The 17,114-nt window shown below is 46.8% G+C and overlaps 2 protein-coding genes across 4 annotated transcripts; both read left to right on the top strand.

The window, feature by feature from the left end:
• Window positions 1–1,223: 1,223 nt before the first annotated feature.
• On the top strand, window positions 1,224–3,456 carry svopl (SVOP-like). 2 transcript variants are annotated; one of them, XM_028398766.1, is made up of 11 exons: window positions 1,224–1,344; window positions 1,422–1,485; window positions 1,563–1,688; window positions 1,872–2,000; window positions 2,078–2,151; window positions 2,320–2,516; window positions 2,587–2,698; window positions 2,775–2,856; window positions 2,935–3,024; window positions 3,121–3,234; window positions 3,321–3,456. In XM_028398766.1, the coding sequence occupies exons 1-11, from the start codon at window positions 1,310–1,312 to the stop codon at window positions 3,330–3,332; spliced, it is 1,035 nt and encodes a 344-aa protein (XP_028254567.1). In that variant the 5' UTR covers window positions 1,224–1,309; the 3' UTR covers window positions 3,333–3,456. The 2 variants fall into 2 exon arrangements, with proteins under 2 accessions (XP_028254567.1, XP_028254569.1); XM_028398768.1 differs by having other exon boundaries at window positions 3,191–3,234.
• Window positions 3,457–3,883: 427 nt separating this feature from the next.
• Window positions 3,884–16,937, top strand: LOC114431173 (protein-methionine sulfoxide oxidase mical3a-like). 2 transcript variants are annotated; one of them, XM_028398763.1, is made up of 33 exons: window positions 3,884–4,052; window positions 4,631–4,980; window positions 5,104–5,311; window positions 5,385–5,501; window positions 5,750–5,851; window positions 5,968–6,123; window positions 6,303–6,403; window positions 6,867–7,124; window positions 7,199–7,314; window positions 7,385–7,511; window positions 7,615–7,708; window positions 7,911–8,058; window positions 8,171–8,367; window positions 8,458–8,558; window positions 8,637–8,699; window positions 8,785–8,949; window positions 9,065–9,166; window positions 9,502–9,588; window positions 10,291–10,453; window positions 11,376–11,476; window positions 11,740–11,806; window positions 11,953–12,103; window positions 12,253–12,395; window positions 12,769–13,365; window positions 13,443–13,516; window positions 14,925–15,002; window positions 15,211–15,261; window positions 15,338–15,568; window positions 15,645–15,738; window positions 15,807–15,857; window positions 15,960–16,059; window positions 16,137–16,210; window positions 16,283–16,937. In XM_028398763.1, exons 2-33 carry the CDS (start codon window positions 4,717–4,719, stop codon window positions 16,402–16,404), a joined length of 4,503 nt encoding a protein of 1,500 aa, XP_028254564.1. In that variant the 5' UTR covers window positions 3,884–4,052; window positions 4,631–4,716; the 3' UTR covers window positions 16,405–16,937. The 2 variants fall into 2 exon arrangements, with proteins under 2 accessions (XP_028254564.1, XP_028254565.1); XM_028398764.1 differs by lacking the exons at window positions 15,645–15,738; window positions 15,807–15,857; window positions 15,960–16,059; window positions 16,137–16,210; window positions 16,283–16,937 and having other exon boundaries at window positions 15,340–15,517.
• Window positions 16,938–17,114: the final 177 nt, after the last annotated feature.

The raw sequence follows: 17,114 nt of genomic DNA on the forward strand, positions 1-17,114 counted from the left end.
AAAAATTCATTCGCTTGAAAAATTTTGAAATTTGCTGACGTTTGAAACGCACATAGGAAAATGACTCTATAGCGCCCCCAACGTGTAGCCCCTCTGGCCAGTTTGACACAGGATTATGAAAATTGGCACACATATGTATCACCTCAAGACGCACAAAAAAGTCTCTTGGACCCCCCCTCCAAACCCAACAGGAAGTCCGCCATTTGAAGGTTTGTGGCCATTTTTTGGCGATGTGTGACCCTGCTGCCAAACTTTTCACGCCTCGCATACTTCATAGAATTGAGCTGAAACTCACTGTGTCCACTCAGGACACCATAGGGAATAGACGCATTCCAAAACTCTTACAAAAGTCTGACGGTGTGGCCGGGGCGTGGCCTCAAAGTTTGACCATTTCAGAGGAAACAGGAAGTCGCTATAACTTCTTTGTTTTCTGTCCCATCTGTACCAAATGTCACATGTATGATCAGAGTCTGACCCTAAACACATCTATACAACAATATTGAGGCTTTGATAGAGCGCCACCTACTGGCTACACAAAATGTTGTGTTTTCATAGGTTTTTCTGCCTGCCCCCCTGGCCTGTTTTGAGTAGGGTCATGAAAATTGGTACACATGTGTATCACCCCAAGATGCACAAAAAAGTCTCTTGGACCCCCCCTCCAAACCCAACAGGAAGTCCGCCATTTTGAAATTTCTGTTAATTTTTGGCGATTTGTGACCCTCCTACAAAACTTTTCACGCCTCGCATACTTCATCCAAATGAGCTAAAACTCACTGTGTCCACTCAGGACACCATAGGGAATAGACGCATTCCAAAACTCTTACAAAAGTCTGACGGTGTGGCGGGGGCGTGGCCTCAAAGTTGACCATTCGCCATTACAAAGGAACTCGCTGTGTTTTATGCAGTACTACCCATATACTTTATGCAATGTGGACAAAATCTTACAGTACTGCTATGGACCCGAGTCTGAACAGATATATATGCTAATAGAATGATACGGTCATAGCGCCACCTAGTGGTAGCAGGAAAGTTTGGTTGTAAACATGTGTTTGTTGTACATCTCTGCAAATGAGAGGAGAGGAGAGCATAGCTCAGGAGAGTATAGGAGACAAGAGCATAGTAGAGAAGACAGCGATAGCCCTGCGGATCGCAAGGTCTGCGAGGGCCCGCAATGCTGCTTGCAGCTTTAATTTTTTGTGTTTTTGTGTGTGCGGCGCAGGTGGTGTTTGGAGGCTTCGCGTGGAGTGCGTACTTCTCTCTTCTGACCTCCTTTGCTCCTTCGTACGGGTGGTTCATCTTCCTGCGCAGCATGGTGGGCTGTGGCGTTGCAGGAGTTTCCCAGGGGTCAGCTGACACATTTTATCCTGTTCTGTGATTGGAAGGTCGACTGTCTGTTAAACTCAACAATGAATGTTTCACAGGTTTGTGTTGAAGACAGAGTTTATCCCAGCGAAGCACCGAGCTGTCCTGCTGCCGCTTGCGTCTGTGAGTTCAATCTGAAACACTCCTCTGTTGTGATGCTCAGCACAGATTTCCCAGCATGCTCTCTGTCTGTGTATAAGATCTTCTGGATGATGGGCTCCATGCTGATCATCCTGCTGGGGATGCTGGTGGTTCCCTTTCTGGGCTGGAGATGGATGATCCGCATCTCTGTCACCCCGAGCATCATTCTCATTTTCCTCTTCAAGGTGAGATGTCACCTGTCTGTCCTCTGAGAACTGATTAGACTTGGACCGAGTGAAGTTGAAGTGCTAATGACATGATGAGAAGATGAAGTATTTGAAGTGTGAGCATTGTATACTTGTACACATCACTCGGGCTGCTTGCCGTCTCCTGACATAAACTGACTCATGTCTTTGTGTTTAATTCAGTTTATTCCTGAGTCAGCTCGTTACAACGTGTCTGCAGGAAACACAGAGGCTGCTGTCAAAACGCTGCAGCGCATCGCCAAAATGAACCGAGCGTGTCTCCCTCCTGGATGCTTGGTGGAGCCGGCGGCGGTACGTTTGCTGCGAGTGAATCTCAGGCTGAAGAAGAGTGGCGGATGTTTGGTGTGAATATGATGTTTGTGTTCTAGAGAGAGAGGGGCAGCTGGAAAACTCTGCTCAGCCCATCCCTCAGGAGAACATCCTTGCTGCTGTGGTACTCATGGTAATGCTCTATTTTTCACCAGATGTGAGGGAATTATCAGAGGACAGTTAAATTTTTTTCAGTAATGTGTGAAGATCGTTTCAGGCTGTTAAAGTCTCAGTCTGACTGAGGAGTGCGGACTTTGGTCTTCAGCTTTTCAGCCCAGGTTTTCTCTTCTCTGTCCGTCAGGTTCGTGGCATCCTTCGCATACTATGGTTCAGTTCTTGGCAGCTCAGAGCTGTTGGAGAAGAACTTGCTCTGTGTGACTAATGCTGACCAGGAGCATCGGGTCAAGCACCACCACGAGGATGGCCGGTGTTACTGCATTCCATTTGGATTCAATGACTACCAGACATTGCTTATCAGCTGCCTGGGCGAGGTTGCACGTGAGTCTACAAACTGTGCGCTTCAGTTCAGCCCGACTTCACATTAAGCCTCCTCCATGCTGTTCCCTAGTGGTCCCACTGAATATCGGCCTGCTCAGCGTGTTTGGACGAAAGAGCAGTCTGACGGTGTTGCAGCTGATGGCGGCCATTTTGTTCCTGTTGGTCAACATCTGCACCTCCATGTAAGACCCCAGACTCTAGTCAAGGTTCCGCAGGTCCACCCAGGCCCGTGTTTATTGTCTGTGTTGGTCTTTGCAGGTTTGGCTTCACGGTGTTGCTGTTCCTGCTCCGCTCTGTGGTTTCCATGAACTTTAACGTGGTTTACATCTACACTGCTGAGGTGGGTCCACCTCTTACAGTTTATGGATCAGTTTAGGTCATTGGAGGTTTTGTGGATCAGGCTGCTTCTGTCTGTCAGGTGTATCCCACCGTGGCCCGGTCTCTGGGGATGGGTTTCTGCACATCCTTCAGTCGGATTGGAGGAATGATTGCCCCATTCATTGCCCAGGTGCGTTCACTGTCCTGCTGAAGTAAAAGAGTTTCCAGGTTGTTGTTGAAGTTGTTGCAGTATTGCAGTATTTTAATGGCTTGGTGTACACTTCAGGTGCTGATGTCTCGTTCTGTGATTCTGGCTCTCTGTCCGTTCGCTGTGGCCTGTGCGGTCTGTGCTGTAGGTAATTTCCTGATGCCCATAGAAACCAAAGGACGAGCTCTGTTGGTGAGCAAAGTCTCCCGTTTTACATTTGGTAGAAGTTTTATATCCACCTTTCTTCGTAAAAAAACTTTGTCTCATTTCCTTTTTAGCAAAACTCCTGAGGACGCTGAAAGCACCCATTACTGTCATTTAATTCCATGTGTGTAGACATCTTAAATTTTAATGTCAGGGGTACTGTGCCTGCTTTTTATAGTTAAAGTCTCATTCTGATATTAAAGTGCGCTATGGACGTCTGCCTGCTGTTTTACTTTGTGCTGCTGTTGTGTATATTTTTTTTACTCACCACAGAACAAACATATTATTGATAGATTACTCTTCCATCTATAGATTGTATTGATCCAGCTGATGGTCAGGGTCAGGTTCTGGTCTGTAGAATGTCCAGATGTTCTGATTTTAAAAGCACTGTACAAATCAAATTAATCTAAATTGAATGATCAGTTTGATTGACATGCATGATGTGTTTTGAACCTGACAATCTCATGGTGGCGCTGCTCCATCTGTTCAGGTGCTCTTTGATCCTGTGAAGCTGATCTGGCTGCTGCTCATTGGTGAGCTGGTTAGCCGCCAGATTACCGATGGATCAGGATCAGTCTCTATCTGCCTTAAAATCTGAGGGCTGGCCCTCCAACCACACCCCCGTGACCTCCGCCAATCACAGTGCGTCACTGTGATTGTCTGTCTTTGTGAGAACCAATGTGGGCATGTGCAATGTGAGGATGTTGTGTTTCTGGTGCCTGTGTGTGTGTGTGTGTGTGATTAAAGCAGATTAGTTTCTAGCACTTAGCAGTTGAAGAAGCCGCAGACAGCCGCCGCTCTAAGATGTGAGTACATTTCACAATTTATATAGCCCCAAATATAAATAACAATAATTACAGCCTTTTTATTGCAAAACAAAATACTATCTGTCTTTGTGGACATTTGTCTGCAGTCAAAGACAGAGAGACAGATATGTGTGCTGGTGCTTGGTACTGCTGGAACTGTTCTGTATGAGCCTCTTTGTTTCTCTCACACACATACATATCCTGACAATTGGTTATGTGACTATAGCAGTAATATAAAGAGCTGAGGCTGTTTGCATTTTATTTTCTAAACAAAGAAAACTGAGGTCATTAGTTCAGTTATCAGAAATCTGAGGCTCAAACAGAAAGTGAGTGAAAGTGGAGGTTTGAAGAATGATTTCTGAACAAGAAGACGTTGTGTAAAACCTGTATTATTTGGAATTGGACTGAAAGGTGTCTGTTAGAAGAAGTCTTGGCTCCCCGAAGCAGTCTACATAGTTTGTCTGTCATCAGACCATCAGAGGAGTGCTATCCTGAGGAAACGGATACCGGCTAGCAACACCAGCAAACTGTAGGTTGTAGGGTTTATGTCTGTAAATCCACTTTATGTCCTCTCACAGACCTCGGACTTCAAGCTGGAGTCCATCTGTGACATCAGCAGCAGGTGACACAGTTCCCATGGTGCCCTGCTGCCTTTGGGGTCGCCATGGGAGATGAGACCTACCCAGCATTCCGAGCTCAGGAGCTGTTTGATGAGTTTGTGTCAGCGTCGACCTGCAGGGCAGCCCTCGGCTTCTTCAGCCAGCTGTGTGAACATCTGCAGCTCGACCAGAGTGCCTTAGAAAGGCCGCTGTACAGACCAATCAAACGGCGCCTCAACTACTGGAAGGCCAATGCACTGTGGGCCAAACTGGACCGAAGGGCTGCACAGCCAGAGTACATGAGGGCCAGAGCCTGCAACAACATCACTGTAGGTATTTATGAACGTTATCATATGTCCAACAGCAACAAGAAGCACCCACTGGTTAAAGTTGAACCACCATCCACTGGTCTCCCTGATTGGTCAGCCTTTGTGTCCTCTCTCACTGCTCAGTGTGTGATCATCGGGGCTGGGCCCTGTGGTCTGAGGACGGCTGTGGAGCTGAGCTTCATGGGAGCTCGAGTGGTGCTGCTAGAAAAGAGAGACTCTTTCTCCAGGAACAATGTTCTCCACCTGTGGCCCTTCACTATACACGACCTCCGGGGCCTTGGGGCCAAAAAGTTCTATGGAAAGTTTTGTGCAGGCACCATTGACCACATCAGTAAGTGTCACACATCACCTAACCACATCAATTCTGGGTTCTCTATTCACCACCACCTTTTTCCTGTCTGCAGGCATCCGCCAGCTGCAGCTGGTCCTCCTAAAAGTTGCCTTACTGCTGGGGGTCGAAGTTCATGTGAACGTGGAGTTTAGAAGTCTGATGGAGCCGCCGGAGAACCAGTACAGACACAGTGAGTAGAGATTTTAATTAACAAAGCTGCTGACGATGAGTGTTTTGTCTGAAGACAGCTGAAGTGTGTTTACAGATAAACAGATAGTTTGGTGCAGCGAAAGGACTTAAAATGTTCTCACTGATTCTTACACCTGAAGCTAAGTGATGTGAAGTGATGCTCAACACTGAAATCAGGACTACACTAAACCGCTTAACAATCAGCTCTGTAGAGAGCTGAAGTGTACAACTATGTCTCCTAATCACCAGAAATGGGGTGGAGGATGGAGGTGAGTCCAAAATCTCATCCCATCAGTCAGCTGGAGTTTGATGTCATCATTGGAGCAGATGGACGCCGGAATACTCTGCCAGGTACTACACAGGTCCTTCTCCCACACAGAGACAGACCAGTTCCAGCTGAGTCTGATAATAAAAATGTAATCTAAAATCCCAATCCCCCAAACGGTTGTACGTTTCTGTGTAAACAGGTTTCCGGCGTAAAGAGTTCAGAGGGAAGTTGGCCATCGCCATCACAGCCAACTTTAAAAACAGGAACACCACAGCTGAGGCAAAAGTGGAGGAGATCAGTGGGGTGGCTTTCATCTTCAACCAGAGGTTCTTCCAGCAGCTGCGGCAGGAAACGGGTTTGTTCTGAAATGCAACTTGTTCAGAAGAGCTTAGTCGCTTGGGGGAGTGGCAAAACGTCTCCTTTTCAGTTGCCTCAATTTAAACTCTTGGTCAGAACATGACCTGGATGAATGAGAGCATCCACAGACACATTGTTCAGAAGATCCAGATCTGTTAACAGGTCTGTCTGTTTCAGGGATTGACCTGGAAAACATCGTCTACTACAAAGATGACACACACTACTTTGTGATGACAGCAAAGAAACAGAGTCTGCTGGAGAAAGGAGTCATTCTGCAGGTAACACACACACACACACACACTGCAAGAGGTTCAAGCGAGGCATGTGGAGTTGTAGAGACCACTGTATTGTATGCACAATGCAGCTTCCATCCATTCCAGGAAGCTTCACTCCAAGTCACATGCTCACAGCAAGAACAACGGACTGTCCACCTGCCCCCCCACCACAGCCCCCCTGTAGTCTCATAGTGGTTAGACACAGTCAGTCAGACTAGCACAGGTAAGTATGGAGACATTAGAGTCTCACACAGACCCCCTCACTGAGCTCCTCCACCACATATAAACCATCTTTCCCACCAAACAGTTACAACTGATGGAGCTGATGTGCTGCTTCAACTTCTTCACAGATAATGACCTGGATGAGTGGTCCATCCACACACACACACACACACGCACACACACACACACACACACACACAGTCATGTAGATGTCTTAATTAAATAAAAAAACGTCCTCCTTTAGGACTTTGCAGACACTGAGCTACTCCTCTCTCGGGGGAATGTGGACCACAATGCATTGCAGGCGTATGCTCGTGAGGCTGCCAACTTCTCCACCAATCACCAGCTGCCATCTTTGGACTTTGCCATGAATCATTACGGCCAGCCAGACGTTGCTATGTTTGACTTCACCTGCATGTACGCTTCAGAGAATGCCGCCATGGTACGCCATCGCCACGGACACCAGCTACTGGTCACACTGGTTGGAGACAGCCTTCTTGAGGTGAGACAGGTGTCTGCTTGAGCTAAGAGAGGTGGACAGACAGATACCTGACCTGTCCTGCTGTCTTTCTTCAGCCATTCTGGCCAATGGGGACAGGAGTGGCTCGAGGCTTTCTGGCAGCTCTGGATTCAGCCTGGATGATACGGAGCTGGGCCCAGGGTGGCACTCCTCTGGATGTCCTGGCTGAGAGGTGAGGACACACTTGGGCAGGTCGAACCTGCTGCTGTCTCACACCTGGTTACATGTCTTTCTAACCACAGAGAGAGTTTGTACCGTCTCCTCCCTCAAATGACACCAGAGAATATGCAGAAGAACTTCAGTCTGGTCTCTGTTGATCCCGCAACAAGATACCCTAACATCAGCCCTCTGACCGTCACTCCTGCTCAGGTAAACACAGACACCTCAGCCTAATCTATCTGAAAAGAAATGGAGAAACCAGTGGTAATATTTTGGTGGTGGTGGTGGTGGTGGTGGGGGGGGTTGTCTTCAGGTGAGACACCTGGTGGACACAGGTGAGGAGGTGGGGCTAAACACAGACTGCAGTGACATCATCGGACCACACGCCGCCTCACTCATCAATAAAGGTAAGGTTACTTTACTGTGAAGTTGTTAACTCTTTATGTTCAACATAAGTGTGCTGGATGAACACACAAGGTGGCAGTGTTGTAATTCTGAGTGTGGCCTGATGGTGGCAGACTTACTCAGACACAGTAATACAGAAGCCTGTTTTGATGGTTGACACAGTAAGGTCCATTACACGCCACACCTTTCTCCTGTGTCCCACAGTGTCCCTTTCTCAGTCCAATCAACTGCTGGCATGGTGTCAGAAACAGACTTGTGGTTACCGTGGCGTTGCCATTAGTGACCTGACTACTTCCTGGAAGAATGGCATTGCTCTGTGTGCTCTTATCCACCGATACCGACCTGATCTGATGTAAATAACATTGTTATTTAAGTACCATTTTTACACATTAACATCCTATTAACGTCCTTTAAAGTGAGCGGTGATGACGTCTTCTGTGGTTGGATTTCCTGTCTTCCCTCAGAGACTTTGAGTCTCTGCACGAGTCATCAGTTGAGGAAAATACTCGACTTGCCTTTGACGTGGCTGAACAAGCATTTGGGATTTCTCCTCTGATGACAGTGGAGGAAATGGCTTCTGCTGGAGAGCCAGACTCCTTGTCCATGGTGATGTACCTCAGTCAGTTCTATCAGCTGTTCCAAGGCTCGCCGTCTGCTTCTGGTGAGGCCAGAACAAAAAAATAATTATTAAACAAAGCAAATGAAGTAAACCTAAAGCAGACTGAAATAACAGCTGTTTTTTCTTTTTTAGGCTCACTGAGTCAGAGTGCTGACCTGAGGTCAGCTCTGGTTGGCCCGGCATTCCTCCTCAGCAGACTGGGAACCAGTCCCTCAAAGAAGAGAAACCCCAAGGTATCTGCGACTTTCCCACTCCATTACCTGGAACATTCAGTCTGAGATTGAAACTGTAACAATCTGCGTTGTGTGCAGGAGCACAGCAACGCTCTGGGCAAACGGAGAAAGAGCAGCCTGCCAGGTCAAGAGCTGCAGGAGGTCAGGAGGTCACTTTTACTTCAGAGTCAACATTTCTACTACTGCCTTTATGAAAATCATAGAAGGAAACTGTGCTGTTTTTCAGTCATGTGACTGGAATGGTGATGACAGCCAGCCATCTGAGGCATTTCAGGGCAGGGGCAGTCAGTCCAGAGTTCGTCTGATGGCCAATCAGTTGCAGGCAAAGCTGGATGAGAGCTCTTCTACTTGCAGAACTTCATCTCCTTCTTCTGCTGCTGCTCGTCAACAGGTGGGAGCTGAACTGATTTCGATCAAATAGGCATAATTATATATATTTGATTTTTTTGGACTGATTTAATAAGAAAAGAAGGATGTGTCTACAAATGTAACTAAACCCTGTTTAGGACTGTATCAACCAGCAGGGGGAGCTGTCATCCAGCCCTCCTTCTTCAGAAGCAGCGAACTGTCAGCTGGCTGCTCTGCGTGACACGTCGTCATGGAGACCGGTAAAGACTGGTAGAACCCAAAACTAATGATTAATAGTTGGACCTTTACGAAAGATGATGAGGAAGTGTGTCCTTTCTTCAACAAACCAGTTCAGACTGTAATGGAGGGTGGAGATAAACGGGTCCAAACATTTATCTCATCCGTTTGTGGCTGTTCTGTTGATACACCAGGGGGCGCTGCACAGAAGCAGAGCTGTACTTCAAACATCTCAAATGATTGGTCTAAGGGAAATCTGTGAATTTTCTGTGTTAGTGTGTTAGTGTGTTAGTGAAAAGCTTGTTTCTTCCATCAGACAGTGCTGGTACTGATCGTGAAACCTTTTCCTGTCTTTCAGAAAAAACGAACCCTTCAGCAGGAGCAGATGAGTTTTCGGTTCAAAGAGAAGATCAAGTCTCAAAGTGTCCTCAGCAGGGATGAGCAGGTACTCTGTGGTGTGTGTGTGTAAATGAGACATTAGACGTCCTCTTGTCCTCAGGAGTTTGTTCTGTGTCCTGCGGCTGTAGGCGTCCTCCTGCAGCACTTTGCTGAACATTTGTTTCATGTGACCAGCAACAGGCTGCATCTCATGAATGATGCTTTTGAAGCTGCTCAGCCTGCAGCTCTGTGTATCTGCTGACTGAGCGCTGTGTGCAGCTGGACTTCCCCTCTTTTCAGCAGCATCACAATAAGTGTTTATCTCCATCTTCACTGTCCTCCAGCCAACTAGGCACTCTCTGAACATCTGTTTTTAAGCTGCCTGTTGAAACCTTCTGTACTTTGTCCCATATCATCTGTCTGTTGGACAGTCACCAGACCTCATTACTTCAACACAAACTGATATGGTTGTTGGCAGAATCATTTGTTTTCCCATCAGTCTCAGCAGTGGAGAATCGAGTGCTTTAAACCTGCTGTGGTGCTGTAAGTTGTCTTCATTTCCTGTATCTGTCTGTCAAAGTGTCCTCAGTTGTACACTGGTCGAGTGAGTTCATTGACTGAGCAGATAGCCTTTGTATTCAGTCAGCAGGAGGTTTGTGTGGTGAGACTGATTCTTGACTTTCTGTCTGCTGAGGTGAAGTAACTGTTGATTGATCAGCGTTTACAGTTTCTGTCGGCCTCAGTCCACCTTGTGTCTATGTCCCTGCAGGTGTCCTCCAGTTGCAGTGACGTCTGTTTCTTCTGTAAGCAGAGGGTTTATGTGATGGAGCGCCTCAGTGCTGAGGGCTTGTTCTTCCATCGCAGCTGTTTCCGCTGTGTCTCCTGCGGCAGCTCCCTCAGGCTGGCTTCATACACCTTCGACCAGCACAGTGGTCAGTTCACCTCAGTGTCCCGTTTCCTCTATGGTCACATGCTGCTGAGGTTGCAGTTTATTCTTAACATTTATGATTCAGTGCAGAGCTCTGCTGCTTTAAAGTAGCAGGTGTGTCAGCAGTGTATGTTAAACCTGAAATATTAATCCTTAAAGTCATTGAAATTCTCATAAGAATCTGAGAGTGAAGAGCGAGCTGACACTTGGATAACTATTTAATTGAAATGTGAAAGGAAGCAGCCAGCGGTGGTTTGTGGACACACGGAGACATTCAGGTCTCATGACTGTGGTCTTTATACAAACCCAGGATAAAGATAAAAATAACGACTCTTTATGCACACAGCTGCATCAAATAAAGCTTAAGATGACAGAAAATAATTTTAATCAAAGCAGCAAACATACAGACAAACAGGCATTTAAACCTTCATTTATGAAATGAAGTAGCTCTGGTAGCTCAGCATTAATGCAAACATGAAGAAACACTGTGACCACACTGTTCTGACCTTCATGCAGCAAGAGGTCAATGCTCAGGTCCTGACAATCGTCTCTACCCACGTGTCAGACCCCCATCAGTCCATCAGGCTAATTTCACACCAGTCACCACATTACAGTCACATGATACAGTCACGTGACCAGGGTGGTCACCGCGTTTACGCCTAGGGCCAAGTGTCACTGAGGATCTTCATCTCTACTTCATGTTTTTAACCACACAGAGACATTATTGTGCATCTGACATGTCCTGAACACTCAGCATCCAATCAGCACAGCCGTCACATGACCTCTGTTTGAAGCTGAGGTGGGAGTCTGTTTGAATGTCTGTATAAAACCAGAACAAGCTCAGCAGAGTGTGACCAGTCTGTATCTTCAGTCTTCTGTCCTCTGTCTCTAACATCTGTCCTCTGTGTCCCATCCTGCTGTCTCAGGTAGGTTTTACTGTCTGCACTCTGAGTGTCTCTTGAGCACTCCGACTGTGAGGAAGAGGCCAACTCCACCTGAGAGAGCTGTGTCCCATCGAGCATCAATAGTAAGAACGCTTTACTCTGATAAAGACACATGTGGTTTGGAGCTGGCAGGTGGTTGCTATGGTGAATTTAGGTGTTGTTTTGGTTGATTGGTAGACTGCTCCAGTAGATACAGTCACAGTTAGTCAGGTGGTCAGGCAGGTATTCTTGTGGTTACCTGGGATGTGACAGTTGGTTGCTATGGCAATGCTGTGGGGTTGATGGGATTATTTTCAGTCTGCTGGTAGTCTCGTGATTTAATTTGTGCTCTCTGTCGGTCTTTAAGGCATCTCTGAGTTCAGGTCCATCTCTCCCAGACTCTCTGATCTCAGCTGTCCGTCGCCGGTCTTCAGGTGAGCTTGCTTCACCTGTGTTCTTTCAGTCTTCATCCTTTTTCACTGTGAGCATGCTCCTGAACCAGGAATCAATGTGGGCTTTAGTGTGTGTGTGTTTTTGTGTGTGTCTGTGTGTATGTGCGGCTGTGTTGGTGTGTTTGCAGCAACTTTTGTGATGGTGGCGACACCAGAGAGGATCGAGCTGGAAAATTACAGACAGACCTCAAAGATGGAACTGCAGGACGAGCCGGAGGAGGTCTCTGAAGAGACACTGAATCACTTCAACCTGAGCATTGATAATAAAATCCAGATCAGGTGGAGGCCAGTGCAATAACAGAAGTATCAGATTGCATTGCTACCCTTTTTTATATTTGATGCCGTCATTTTATTTTTTAGTAGTTTTTGTGTTGCTCCTGCATCATGTGGTGATCTCCTTCCTCCTGTTGGTGTGTTTTTGTTTTCAGTTCTGAGTCAGAGAGGGAGGTGGAGGATGAAGAAGGACAGAGTGGAAGCAATCGACACTCACAGGACGCTTCACGGAGGAAAACTCTGCAGCTCCATTCAAGAGATGAGGAGGAGGAGAGTGGTGATGTGGAGTCAAGTGAAAGTGAGCTAAATTGTGTTTTTGTGTGTCTGTCAGATATGTAGTTGGACCCCCTGCTTGTCTTGGTGATGTGTTGTTGTGTGTCTCCCCCTGCTGGTAAAGGGGGAGTACAGCCCCTGTTAGAGGAGGAGAAAGGTAGCCTCAGACTAACCGCCCTGAAAACTCTGCGATAAAACAGAATTGTTTCAATAACATGAAAATAAATAATCATGAATAAAAAAAGAAAAGAACATTCATTTCAAACGGTTGTTTAAGATCAAGAAACCTTTATTAGTCCCACAATGGGGAAATTGCATATTTATGTATATGTTTATATATTTATGTCAAATCCTATCAGAATAATTTGTCTTTATCCCTTCGCCCTCTCCACCCTCAGAGGAGGAGTCTACCTCCAGCCTTCCTCCATGCATCACCTCCTGCGAAGCTCCCGCTGTGACTCCGCCCCTCGCCACAACTCCTTCCACTGCTTCCTACATCACCACGCCTGATTTCACCCCAGATGAGGGAGCCAGAGCTCCACTCACACCTGCTGTTGACCGGAGACCGCCCCCCAAATCTACTAATGCTGGGCGAGGCTCCTTTGATGACATCACCCCCGAACTGCCACAGAAGGAGCCCCTTTTCCTGCAGGAGGGGGATATGGGGTTGGAGAAGGAAGAGCAGGAGTCATCAGAGGAGGGCGAGGAATCAGAGGACATGAGGAGGGGGAGGAGGAGAGACAGAGGAGCTTACAGCTTCCCTCCTCACCTCCTCTTCCCACCTCTTCAGGCTGGGGGCGAGGCTGTCCTCCACCAACTAAAAGCACTTAGAGATGCTCCCCTGCTTGGACAGGTGGAGGGAGGAGGAGGCGCCATACCCCGGTGGAAGTACATGTTCTCTAGAAACAGGAAGGAACAACAAAAGAAGAGAAGAGGCATCACCTTACCTGCAGAGAGGGTGAGGAAGGAAGCAACCAATCAGAGAGGAGTTACAGGTGGGATAAAGTTAACCCCCCTTGCAGATGAAGGGATTTCACTGTTGTGGTGTAATAATTGTACTTCCTGTGTCCAGATGTGAGTGGAGAAGAGTCTGACCTGGAAACATCCACTCTTCTTCAGAGGTGTTCTCTGAAACCCAGCAACAACGTAAGAACCCACACGGCCAGACAGAGTAACAGAGTACAGCCATGTTCAAAAGCACCCCCCCCCCCCCAATTCTGTGTTTGTGTAAACCACACACAACATAATATAAAGTCATCTGATCTTATTGGGTCTTTTTAGACAAATACAAACTTTGTTTCACCAAGCCATTACTTATTTAGCAAAAGTGGGTAGCTACTCTCAGTACTCTCAGTATCCCCAGTAAAAACTTGTTGAGCCTCCTTTAGCAGCAATAACTTGAAGCAGTGGTTTCCTGTAAGACTTCATCGGTTTGTCACATGTTATGTTTCCGTCTGTTCTTTTTGACGTCATTGCTTCAGTTCATGCAGGTTTATGGACAGTCACTTATTTCCAGTAGTTTAAATCAAGGCAACTGGACTTAAGGATTGTGTTTTTGAAGACGCCAGGTGCTTCTTCAGTTCTGCTGAACAGTCTTCTCAATGCCCCCATCACACCATTTAATGGGTTAAGGACTTTGACTAGTCCTTTCCAAATACCTTATTTACATCAAGCTTTAACTGTCGGACACGTCCTCACACTTGCCCCGAGAATACTCTAGTAGCAGAGGGGTTCGTAGTCCACTCAATGACGGCAAGGTGTCCATGTGACACAAGCTTAAACCATCGTCCTCCACCACCGTGCTTGACAGCAGGTATAAGGCTGTTTCTGCTGAAATGCTGTTTGGTTTTGGTGGTGAGCATTAAGACCAAACTTCACTTTGGTCTCATCTGTTCATAGGACACTGTCCCATGGGTTCTATTCTTTGTTCAGATGCAGTTCTGTAAGTCTTTCTGCTGGTCTTTTTCTGGATGTGCTGTCATAGTAACACTGAGCACGCTCAGACGCAACTCTTTTCCGAGCATTGTCTGATCTTGGGTTGAATTAGCTGGGACGTCCATTCTCTGAATGGACTCTGAATTGTTTGGATGTTGTTTTAAAACCCTCTAGCAACAACAACAACAATCTATAATACCAGTGTGTGTGTCTTTCCGTCTTGGCGTTGTGTTTACACACACCTGATGCTGCAGAGACATCTGCGTTTATAGAGGTCTGCACGCTTGTTGAGGATCAATTCATCAAAGACTGATGATCAGCAGTTAGCAGTTTATTATTTAGCTTCATGTTTATTAGATAAATACCAGCATGGAGAACAAAGTTAGATGTTGTTGTCTGAAGGTGATATTTGCCTAACAGATAATTTTTATTATGTTTTTACACAAAAAATTAGGATTAAGAGGGGGTGCTAACTTCTATGACTGTAGAACCCATCCTCCTATCACATTTGTAGCAGCCAGTGAGTTTAGCAGCTAATTCTGAGGCAGGCTGAAGAAAGGATGAGATTAAAGTTGGATTTAGACCTTGTGTGTTGACACTGTGTGCCTGCTGTTTACAGCTGTGGTTGGAGCTGCTAGACCTCACATCTGAAATTCAGAAAGTCAGAATAACGGAGGAGGAAGAGGAGAACCAGCAGGTATCAGCTGACAGACTGCTTCCTGTGCAGTAAATGAGCAGTAAATATGAGACTCTGGACTGTTTAAAACTAAACTTATCTGAGTCCTTATGATCTCAGATACAGTCTGAGTCTGTTTATAAAACCTGCAGAAATTCTGCAGTTCTGTGTTTGTTGTAGACTCTCTAAAGTCTGCTCTTTTTCGATCATCTTCCTTCATGTCTTTCAGCTAGTGTACATTCCTCACGCTCTGGCTTTCAGGCGGTCATACGCCGTCAAGGTACAGACAGGTCTTATTCTGCCTGAGGACAGCCAGCAGCCTGGGCCCCTAACACACTGTCACACTCTGCTTTTAGAGTTCCCTGAAGGTCCCCCTTCAGGACTCTGATGGACAATCCTCTTGTCCCACGGAGGTGGTGGGGTTCCTGGCCCAGCCCAAAGAGCCATCCAGTCTGAGTGTAAAGGAGACCTTGTTCCACAGGGATCAAGAGGATGAAGATCTAGACACCAGAATTACTCGACGGGTTCAAAGAGCTGCCCGAAGACAGGCCAAGCAGGAACAGCTGAAGAGACTCCACAAGGCTCAGGTGAGTGTACATGAGGACAGAGACGGTCCAGGCCCAGGACAGTGGACTGATGTTGTGTCTGTCTCCTGTGTCTCAGATGATCCAAAGGCAGCTACAACAGGTGGAGGAAAAACAACGACAGCTGGAAGAAAGAGGAGTGATGGTGGAAAAAGCTCTGAGAGGAGAAGCAGGTTCTAAACATAATAACAACAACGAGACTGAAGGAACACCTGAACTCACCTGCGTGTCACTCTTTCAGATTATTGGGGGGAATCCAGCCCAAGTGCAGACATGGAAATTTACCTGGGAGGTGGGTTCATCTGTTGGTACTACCTACTGCACTGCACTGTGGTGCTCTCTTCCCATGGACTGTCAAACACTGCCGCCTGACACTGTTCATGTACACATGCAGGACTGTGTAAACTGGACAACCCAGCTCTGATGCAGCAGTGGATCCAGCTGGTTCAGCAGAAGAACTCTCTTGTCCGATATGAATCTGAACTGATGATATTGTGAGTATGTCACCTTTGCCACCTTTGACCTGTGACCGGGCTTGTTCAGCAGATCACCACCTCGGTTTGTGTTTCAGTGCTCAAGAGCTGGAGTTGGAGGACAGACAGAGTCGGCTGCAGCAGGAGCTCAGAGAGAGAATGGCTGTGGACGGTCAGGACACGAATGTAAAAGGTCACACACACACACACACACAGTACTAACACCTGCACCTGTTGTCTGCAGATCACCTGAAGGGTGAGGAGCAGTTGGCCGAGGAACGTCTGATCCTGCAGGAGATGCTGGACGTGGTGGAGCAGAGAGACTCTCTGGTGTCTTTGCTCGAGGAGCAGCGGCTACAGGAGTGACAGGAGGACCAGGACCTGGAGCAGATCATACTGGCTGGAGGCCTCAGCTAGACCTTAACTGGTCTGATCCCATGAAAGACTGCCCTCCCTCTTGAAGCTGAAGCATATCTATTCAATAGCAGCAGACAATAAGTCCACAAAGAACACAAAACATTACTGCAGCTCATCCATGCTGGTAACACTTAGGCTGACAGCATGAATTAACCATTTATTGGCTCAGTGTGTCTGTTGCTCAGGTTGTCACACTGCGACACTGACATGATGAACTACTGCTTGTTGCAATAACTAGACACAAACATGCCCATGCTAATAAGGAGCTTTAACAGCCTGCTTTGCTGTGATTGGAATATAAAGAAGCTTGTTCAATTAAGGCGGTTCAGTAATCAGATAACATTTCTGATTGGCTTTGTTCCAGACCAGTCAGGAGGCCCTCTATGGACCACACATGTGCAGCATGTCTTGGTAACACTGAATGGTGGGTCTGTAATGTGACCCAACAACCAGTGGATCCGTCTGCATCTGTAATAAAGAGAGCAGAAGTCAACATAAATATTGTTCATTGATTGTGCCATTAACTGCTGATCACCTGTCTGCCTTATCGGATCAGTAAGCTGTCTCTTGCTGTGATCAGACTTGTTGTGTGATCTGATGGTTCTTAATGTAAGTGTAATAAATCTGCAGAGTATAGCTCAAATATCAAACCTTTACAC

This window comes from Parambassis ranga, unplaced genomic scaffold (genome assembly GCF_900634625.1).
Source record: "Parambassis ranga unplaced genomic scaffold, fParRan2.1 scaffold_60_arrow_ctg1, whole genome shotgun sequence".
NCBI lineage: Eukaryota > Metazoa > Chordata > Actinopteri > Ambassidae > Parambassis > Parambassis ranga.

Bases quoted from the DNA above. Each gene is read 5' to 3' on its own strand.
- svopl (XM_028398766.1), top strand. From the start codon at position 1,310: ATGGTGGGCTGTGGCGTTGCAGGAGTTTCCCAGGG. The intron at 1,486-1,562 runs GTGAGTTCAATC...TCTGTGTATAAG, and splicing joins TCCTGCTGCCGCTTGCGTCT to ATCTTCTGGATGATGGGCTC. The intron at 3,025-3,120 runs GTGCGTTCACTG...TGTACACTTCAG, and splicing joins TTGCCCCATTCATTGCCCAG to GTGCTGATGTCTCGTTCTGT.
- LOC114431173 (XM_028398763.1), top strand. From the start codon at position 4,717: ATGGGAGATGAGACCTACCCAGCATTCCGAGCTCAGGAGCTGTTTGAT. The intron at 5,852-5,967 runs GTACTACACAGG...CTGTGTAAACAG, and splicing joins ACGCCGGAATACTCTGCCAG to GTTTCCGGCGTAAAGAGTTC. The intron at 13,517-14,924 runs GTAAGAACCCAC...TGCTGTTTACAG, and splicing joins CTCTGAAACCCAGCAACAAC to CTGTGGTTGGAGCTGCTAGA.